Below are 9,316 nucleotides of genomic sequence, written 5' to 3'. Positions count from 1 at the left end.
CGTCTGAATAATAGTCTTTTTGTTTTTATTAACAGACATGAAAATGTCAACAGTAACAAAAATTTTTTTTAGTCCAATAAAAAAAAAATAAAGTGGGTTGGATCAGGCTCCTCCCACAAAATAACTTAATGAGGGAGAGGGTAAAAGAAGGTTGTGCTCCGACATGTAAATGTGGCCGATGTTCTCTCCTTCCTGGATGACTTATTGAATGCTTAAAGCAGCCAAACGTTGCCCACTGCTGCAGGAGATGAGAACATCAGGCACACTGGACACAGTATTATGAAGTGGGGACATGTCACGATGCAGGATCAGAGTTAGCCAAACAGCCTTCCTATACACGTCAAAGGCCGAAGAGACTATCTGACTGCTAGTACACATACAGAGCTAAGAGATTACGGTTTTCTTTGTTCACTACCACACGAACCGCACACCTACATTGTGTTTTAATAGCATTATTAAGTCAGCAGGCTAATTTAGTGATCCATCTCATGGGACACCCCCAAATCAGACTGGTAGGCAATACAAGCAAAAAGAACAGAAGCAGTCAGGAGAAAAGTGCACAGAAAACATGAGTGAATTTAAACGGGGAGGAGTGGCAGAGGGTTTATATACACAGAAGGAGGGAGAGCTGTCAGTGTGGGCCTTTCTCAACAATACAGGTCACCATAGTTACAGAGGCTTTCTGCAAATCCAGCTGCCTGAGGAAGATTAGCCTGCGATGTCCAGAGCGAGAGGCAGCGTGGTGTCACGGCTCCATCGCTGCTGAGGATGGATGAATACCTGCAAGAACTGCTTCGTGTTCTATGCTCAGTACAAGGTGTTATAACGTAGACAGTCAAAGTGTGTGGGAACTAAAAAGGGCTCCAAACGTTAAAACGTTAGCCAACCATACAAAACACTGACTGCAAGCTTTAAAGCTGCTGCATATTTCCTTCAAATCTGAAGAATGCTCCTCTAATCAGGAACTGCTGGAGGGTAAAACCTTTCACACTGCAGTTCCCCCATCAGTATTTAAGCTTTCATGGTTAATGCTGTTAAAGTTGTCCTTATTTACACGGTATTTATGATTCCTTTATTTCTTATCTAAAATAAGATTATAGGTGCTCATGTGTGCTAAAAAACAAAAAATTTATCCCTTTATTCTAAATATAGTGAAGATAAATCTGAGATGGGCTATACTGGTGGGCGAGTGAAGTAAAGAGGCACAGAGGGTCATTAAATTCAAGTACAGCCACAATTGATCTAAATGAGTGTTTTCATCTGCTGGAAAACTAAATGCCTCCAGCGTGCTGGGAAGCAGCCACGGAGCCGTGAGCACACAAGCTGGATCCTGTGGACATGCGGGATTATGAACAGGGTTTCCCTACAGGAGAAGTGAGAGCAGGGCTGTACCCCCAACCTCTGAGTGGAAATAGAAAAAATAATTGTGTCCTGCAGGCATGACTGAACTCTGCTCCTGGTCATCTTTACCCTTACATCCTTTTAGAGATACAGGTGACTGGGGAGGAGGGACATGGACAGTGTTACTAGACGGGAGCCTCAATACACTGGTGTGTGTGTGTGTGTGTGTGTGTGTGTGTGTGTGTGTGTGTGTGTGTGTGTGTGTGTGTGTGTGTGTGTGTGTGTGTGTGTGTAATGAATGAGTCTCCTCTGTAATGTAGAAATATGTTTACATGTGTCTCCCTTATGGTGGCAGCAGCAGGAGCTGTCTCTTAGGCTTCGCTCTCCCCAGCTGAAGAGGTGTTCTGCACTTCCTCCTCCAGGATGGGAACGATCAGGTTGTCCTTGGACATCAGGTTGTACTTCATCACGAAGCGTGTGAACCGGTGACACAGGAACGTTTCATTCTGCACACAGACATATGTAGCAATGATCACAGTAGCCAGTGTGTTACCAGTTCAGTGTTCTATAAGAGGCTGGAAATAGACCACGAGACGCCACTGCTGGAAATGTTTTATTCTAAAGCTGAACGGTGAGAGGCATTTGTGTGTTTCTACTTTATGGATTCAGAACACACTCCTGTCCTATGATCACATTCCTCTTACTTTCTGAGAAATAAGCATATATGAACCTTAATCCTCATGATGGCAGAGAACAAAGCATGCTGCCATTTAGGGCTGGGCGGTATAAACTGTACACGGTAGAAGTTTGGTCCATTTACAGCATCCTGCCATGCAATTGCATTTGTCCCTAACCATCAGGAACCCTCACGTTAACTTTTATTGAGTGGAAAAAAGTTAGCGTTCATCCTCCAGCTTCACTGTGCTAATGCTATGCTAACATAGCTCTGACGCTACGATCACGTAGCACATCATTATATACCAGCTAGCCCAACTTCAGTAACCCTACAAATGTCACTGCTGTTTAGTTTTCTGTCTTCATTTATGTTGGAAGTGATAGCAGAGCTGTACATTTGAATTTTTTCAGAAATCTCTGTCAGAACATGCCATATCATGTTTAGGTGGAAGCTAGAGAGCTAACTTCCTGATAACTTTTAACTCTACTCTAACTAAATTTAATATATCCTGTTTTCATGGACGTCTGGATGTTAAACTTAATTGTTGCACCTGGTAAAGCAGCAACGCTGATCATTTTATTAAAGATGAAAGAAACAGTTTTTAACTCTCAGTGATGCCGCAGTGTTCGTTTGACTTTGGGACCTGAAGTAGACGTAGTTTTGGACCCAGATTACTCCGAGAGGCTCCTGACTACGGTAGCCGTAATGCTCCACCAATCCATCAAGCTGTGTGGCTTCATAGCTTACCAAAGTCAGACTAAAACATTTTTGACAGATTTCTGCACGCCATGTACCACATAAAATCTGTTTGCGGTCAGTAAGCACAACCAGAATTCATACATAAGGTGCACTGTCGATTTTTGAGGAAATTAAAGGATTTGTAACTGCGCCTTATAGTGTGTAAAATACTTTATACAGAAGACTATATCGCGATATGTTGTTACCACACATGCTTCAAAGTATACCATGATATGGATTTTAGGCCATATCGCCCAGCCCTACTGCCATTGCTGCTGAATTCACTTCAAACACTTCATAAATAAATAAAGAATAATCAAACAGCTTATCACAAGTGATTTCTTTCTCTTTTTCTTTTTTTAACGACACTTGAACCTAACATTAGCTAGCATAATGTTAGCTTATAACCAGCTGTTCAGCTGGCTACAGCAGGGTCTCATGTTTCATCTTCTGACAAAAACTGTAACAATATTGTAATAAATAGACATGTTTATGTACATTTTCTTATGTTGGAGCCGTGACTTGAGTTCAGGAGATAAGGTGGAAATAAGGGAGGACACAGCAGTGGTGGGTGAGGCAGATGAAGTAGGAGGAGAACTGTGATTAAAAAAAGACAAATGTGCAAATCTTAAATCTTCACTTACAGTTTCAGAGTTGTGATTTGGACATGTCGACAAATAATTGAAAAGAAAAACTCAAAATAACCCTCCTTGGATGGGATGCCCTGCTGATGGTAACTAGTTGACACATCATTCAAATTCCTCTTTCCTTAGACATTATGGACTTGTATAAATAGTCTTTTGTTAAGCTATTGTGAACAAACTGCTTATATCCCACGCAGCAGCTAGCTGGCTAACGTTAACGTGCTTGCTCACCAGTGTCACCATTAAAAGGCTAAAAGTTTGATTTGATGCACTGACGTGGAGTCTGTGTGTAGTTTGCTGCCACCGAGCACAGTGGAGGTAAAGCACTGTGATTGTTCGTAAGCATCATTTAGATTTCTGCAGAGAACTGATCCACAGTTTATTGTGTGAAGTCACTCAAAGATGGGGAATGCCTCACTTTTTCTATGTTTTGTTACAATCAATTTAGCAATTGAAATGGAAATGAAATGGGGAAAAATTAACTTGAACAGAGCACATTTACTTAAAACCAATGATGAACACACTAAAAATACAAGAGAGACTATAACAGTCTTTATGACCTCTTCAAGTTTGATTTCTGTAACAGCAAAAAGAAAAAACAAATCCATATACCAGGAAGGAACAAATAAAATCACATTTTAGAATTTCTAGCTTGACAGCAACAACCAGAGAGCGATGGGAAGCAAAGGTTGTAAACGCCTACCTCATACTTGTCAAATATCTGGCGATGATGGAAGTAAGCATGAGAGAATATCCTATAGATGCGACGACAAACAGAGCCCAGCTTGGCCACTGATGACTCCTTGATGCTCACCCTGTAGACACAAACCAGTGGTGATTTAGCTTGTGCACTGGGAGCATCACAGCATGGGTTTCCATAGCTGAGCAGCTGCTGGTGAAATGTATAGGTGCCCCATTACTTTCTCCATACAAATCCAACCTCATCTAAGGCATTGTAATAAATGTGCTTTAGCCTGTCTACAGTGTGCGCACATGAAAGCCACTTTACAACCCACTACCACCCCACCTCCAACACTTTATTCCGTCTCTCATGTAATCAAGTCATGTCTGTGGTGGCTGATGCCTGTCAAACAGCAATTTAAAGTAATACAGTTGTGCATAACTTTTAATAAAATACACACCTGTGGTATGAATTTGAAAAATCCTACATCCCCCCCCTCGTTCTCAAGTTGTCACATTCACAAGGGTTTTTAGAGAACTTGACCTCTGACCTTTAGATCGAGGTCACATTTTTTAAATCATCTGAGATTTTTTAGTAGAAGCACCTATTGGAGTCAATTTGAAGCTTGAAGAGTACTTTTGGAGCTTGGATACTGAAATCGGATGCCTGCTGAAAATGATGCCTCAAGAGTATTAAGAGTGAACAGAAACAGTCTGGTTATTCAGCTTAGCAGCTAAACAATGACCTGAAATTGATTTGATACTATTCTATAAATTATAGCTGCTTAATGGAAAACGACTGACCTGCTGGGGAAGTATTTGTTGCTATTAAGAAGGCAGGCAGCTCCGTCCAGCGTGTGCCTGGTGTAATCGATGGCAGGGCACTGTGGAAGCAGCAGCATCACAAAACAAACACAAACCCATCAATGTGAGAGCAGCTGCTTGAAAAGCTTGAGTGATAGCTGGAAGCTTTGACTCACTTCTTTGGGTGTCTTGTGGGCAGCACATAAAAAGATCCACTGCTCCGTGGCTGTCATCTGGGTGCAGGTGTCTGGATGGCACTCACTCTGCAGGCAGAAACACCAAAATCACTGCAGCTAACAGTCTCTTACTAAACCAACTACTTGATATTCCTGAACCGTTCTGCACTAGAGAGAAATATTCCTGGTTTACAAAGAGTAGCAAGCCTACATGCTGCTGACTTATGTGTCAATGACCATTTTTGCAGACTGCACTATTTTTTTTAAACCTTAAATGAGACCTGATTCGGGATCTATAGAGGATTAAGGCGAATTTCTAGGGGCGAAAGAATGCTCAAACCCCAAAATAACCAAAGGAAGTTTGTGGTGATTTAGTGTACTCACCTGCAGTTTCACAGCTAGCCCGTTGAGCTCCAGGCAGAACTGCCTACAAAAGGATCCAATGAAAGCAGAGTTAAAACAAAATATCCTCTGATCACATGATTTTTTCTTCTGCAGCCAGGTTTTAGCCCAACTGTGAGCACAAGATTTAAGCAAGTAGCGATCGCCTATACTTCACTTTCTTTTTATCTGAAAGCTCCTCATATCTGAACAAAGAACTGGTTCAAAGAATCTCTAGAAACGGCACTGGTCTACATATTCAACTTAATTTAATAATTTCTTCAGAGATGTTACTAAAAACTGATTGCACGCAGTAGAAATAAGCACAGGACTGAACACAGAACTAATGAAGCCTGCAAAACATTTCATGTTTTAGAAACAAAAAGTACAGTATATATTTGCTATACTGTGTAGGAGCTGCCAGAATATAAAAGGACATTTTATAAATGCTTGTCTGCAGCTCTGATCCTGTTTAGAAATATGTGCCCCAAGACTTCTTACCTGAGGTGCTCATACTTCCACACGCCCTCATCCTGACCCTCAGGAGGTTCCAGGATTTTGTCAATATTGGAGCAGTCTGATCGGATGTTCTGCTGAATATACTGACACAGAGAAAACACACACATTAGTACAGACTCTCACTTACAGTCCAGTCTGACTTTCATCACCTGACACATGATGAACACACAGTGAATGTGTTCATACATCACGAAAGGCCAATGACAATGCGAACAGTGCCGCACCAAACCAATAATGTGTTTGGAATAAAGTCAGAGCCGCACCAGGTAGGCTGACACACACAGCAGAGAGCAGCACATGTGTAAATGTTTGGGCTACTGTCAGCCACACCGGTACGTTAGGAGTGAGTCAGATGGAAAAAAAGAAAATAACAACAGAAATGTTGAGAAAAACTTGAGTGACAACATTATTAAAAACAAGATGTCACAACAAGCACAGCTCATAATCCAAAGCTCACAGTGCTAACCCTACTGCTTAAAAGAAGGCACAGAGGAATTTGGAGAGATTTTGGTTACTTAAAGTCAGAAAAAGCAGCAAACACGGCAAACTGTCTCAAAATCATGTTCCGACAAAGGCATGTAAAGACAACACATGATGCCTGCAAGCACAGTCAAAAATGTCAAATTTAACCGGCTGATTAAAGTCACTGACCCTCAGTTCAATGTTTTTCTGTGTCAGGACTTCATCCAGTTTCACCTAGAGAGCTCTTTGGTTAAAAGTTTGGTTTTAAATTCTACTATACATATAAACTCACTTCACTAGGTTGAGTGTGAAATCCCCCCACAGTTTTTTAAACCTTTAACAACATTTACACTGACCGAATATAGAGCTCAGGATTGTGACATCACTAATGTAATGCATAATGGGATTGTTTTTCAAGCAAGTTCGAGTTGATAATGGAATATATAAACGTTTTAAAACATTTAAAACGTTTTAAAATGACAAAACAGCACATGTGACTAGAATGGAAACCCTTTTCCAGACAGGAAGCAGCAACAAGGAGCTTGGCTTGGGTAGCAGTTGGAAGAAGGAAACGTATCACCTTCAACAACATTTTGAAAAATATGTTAGTGTGATCACAGGAATTTCATACCACAAAGTTATAATTACACTATATTTAACTGTTGTGGTTACATGCTGTAGGGCTGTTGCTATGCTACACACCCTAGGTGTGTCAGTTATCTGGGTTGTAGCTACCTGGCAGCATAGCTGGAATCAAAGAAAGTCTTCATGCTTTGATTTTGAAAAACAGATTCTGCGATAGTGTGATCGTGGCCGGGCTACGAAAGTGAACACACAGAAGTCAAGGTGGTATCAATGACTGGTATCAGTGGAGAACAAAAAAAAGCTCCTGCAGCTGGTGCTACACCACAGCACAAAATGTTGCAATGACACGACCTGCCATAATAAAAGCCAAAACTGCTATGCATCTGAATGACTCATTCTTCAGACTCACAGTACAGTTTAGTTAAAGTACGTAGTAAACATAAGGTTATTATTACAGTGCAACATTAAATTCATTAGCCCGTTTTCCTCCCTAATGCCTGCTAGGATCTAACTTTGTTTTGTTTATGTGAACAACATGGTGCCTATCAACATGCTTTGCGATTTCCGAGCTCTATGTAGTCAAATTCTTGTCTAATTTGAGCAACTTTAAGCTCAAGCGATAAGACAGCAGCACCAGACAGTCTAAAATTGAGTGGGGAACACACACACACACACACGAAATGTTAACCCACCTGTTGGACAGCCAGGGTGCTGTCCATCTCCTCAAATGATTCATCTGGCCAGTTGTAGAAATCCTGCACAATGAAGAAGGACAGTATTAGTGTGCACTCAGTGTTTGGAATGTATCGCCAGTTATCCAAAAGCTAGTCTATATAATGTGACTGTCATCTGACGTAAAATGAAAAGAAATTGCCAATCCTGGCAGTTTATAAATCATATATGACACACACGGAGAGGGGGGTAACGGGATGACAAACTGTCGGTGACAGGTGAAGTTTTTCGGAGGGTAAAACGTTAGTACCTAAGTTAACAGCCATAGTTTTCCTACATTACTCTGAGCTCCGAAGGCAGATAGCTAGCTACATAGTTATGTATCGTCTATTGGGATATGACTATTTCCTGCAAAGCTCCGGCGAAATTAACAATTTTTCTCGGACGCGTGGATCGAGGTATGTGTAAAAATGTATCATCAAACTGGCGAAGGAATTATTCAAGCCGAACACTTATTCAGAACAGGGAAAGCAGGACCAAGAGTCGCTAACATTACTCCAGGAACTAGACGGAGCAACCGCTAATCTTAGCTAGCTGGCTATTTCCAGGTCAGGCCCTTCCTATACGCTGTCTGCGACAAAGTTGTCGCGAAAATGAGGACGATAATGCTGTACAGCATCACAGACGCAGCTTCTCCCAGCCGCGGAGAGGGTTCTTGTACTCATGCTGGAGTGGTTCTACAGACCACAACTCACCTTCGCCTTGGTTCCAGGCCGATTCCTCCTGAGAACTGCAGTACCCTCCGCCATGACCATCTCGACAGAATACCCGGATGTTCGTCAGCCGCGGTGTTGTAGCTGCTGAGCGGATACGGTAACACAAAGAGGCTCAAACTTCATTCTTATGTAAGGAGACCCGTATCAGTGATAGGGCACTCTTCTTTAGCCAATATGCAGGGGGTTCGCATACCTGCAAAGTGCCAATGAGAAAGACACAGACCAACCTGACAAACACCAAAAACAGTGTTTAATGTTTTTACAGCTACGCATGAAATCTGGGTGCACTGCCTCAAAGTCTGAATTATAAGGAAACCCAGCTTACTCACTTTGTCTACAAAGAGAGGCGCTGTGATTTAGTTAGGAATCTGTAGTTTTTCGTTTTACTGTATGTTTTTCTGTGTCATGGGTCCCTTAGTTACAGGCTCAAGTGGGATTTGGCTGGTTGGGAAACCTTAAAATCGAATTTAGTAACGCTGAGAAAAGAATTCCTTAGAAATAAATAATTTGTTTTGATCAGCTGATCTGTGCTGCTCCTTCCACATGCACTGCTCGTTGTGGGTTTAGTCATATGCATTTAAGATATAAGCAGGTATTTCAGGGTGCATGTGGCTGATTTCCCAACCCAAACACACTTGAAAGTTAGAATAAAAGTGAGAATTTAGTGGGTGAATCTAATAGATAACCTTAAATATAGATTGATATCTGCTACCCTTGCTATAACCTAGTATTAACCATGAACAACTGGTCTGCTCTGTACCGGTCTAATATATACTTTACTACAAACTAACCAGTTTTGCCTGAAGTTCAAATGAGTCAAAAATGAATATACTTCTGGTTTGCATTATTTTCCACAAAACC

At 41.4% G+C, this 9,316-nt stretch overlaps 1 protein-coding gene across 1 annotated transcript; it reads right to left on the bottom strand.

The window, feature by feature from the left end:
- Positions 1–4: 4 nt before the first annotated feature.
- On the bottom strand, positions 5–8,585 carry mob4 (MOB family member 4, phocein). Its single transcript, XM_004569837.5, has 8 exons — positions 8,435–8,585; positions 7,700–7,762; positions 5,943–6,043; positions 5,445–5,487; positions 5,061–5,147; positions 4,885–4,964; positions 4,103–4,214; positions 5–1,847 (listed from the first exon to the last, which is right to left on the bottom strand). Exons 1-8 carry the CDS (start codon positions 8,492–8,494, stop codon positions 1,713–1,715), a joined length of 681 nt encoding a protein of 226 aa, XP_004569894.1. The 5' UTR covers positions 8,495–8,585; the 3' UTR covers positions 5–1,712.
- Positions 8,586–9,316: the final 731 nt, after the last annotated feature.

The sequence above is a fragment of the Maylandia zebra genome, linkage group LG16 (genome assembly GCF_041146795.1).
Source record: "Maylandia zebra isolate NMK-2024a linkage group LG16, Mzebra_GT3a, whole genome shotgun sequence".
NCBI lineage: Eukaryota > Metazoa > Chordata > Actinopteri > Cichliformes > Cichlidae > Maylandia > Maylandia zebra.
The sequence above is the reverse complement of the archived record's forward strand: the minus strand, read 5'-3'. Positions and strand labels throughout refer to the sequence as shown.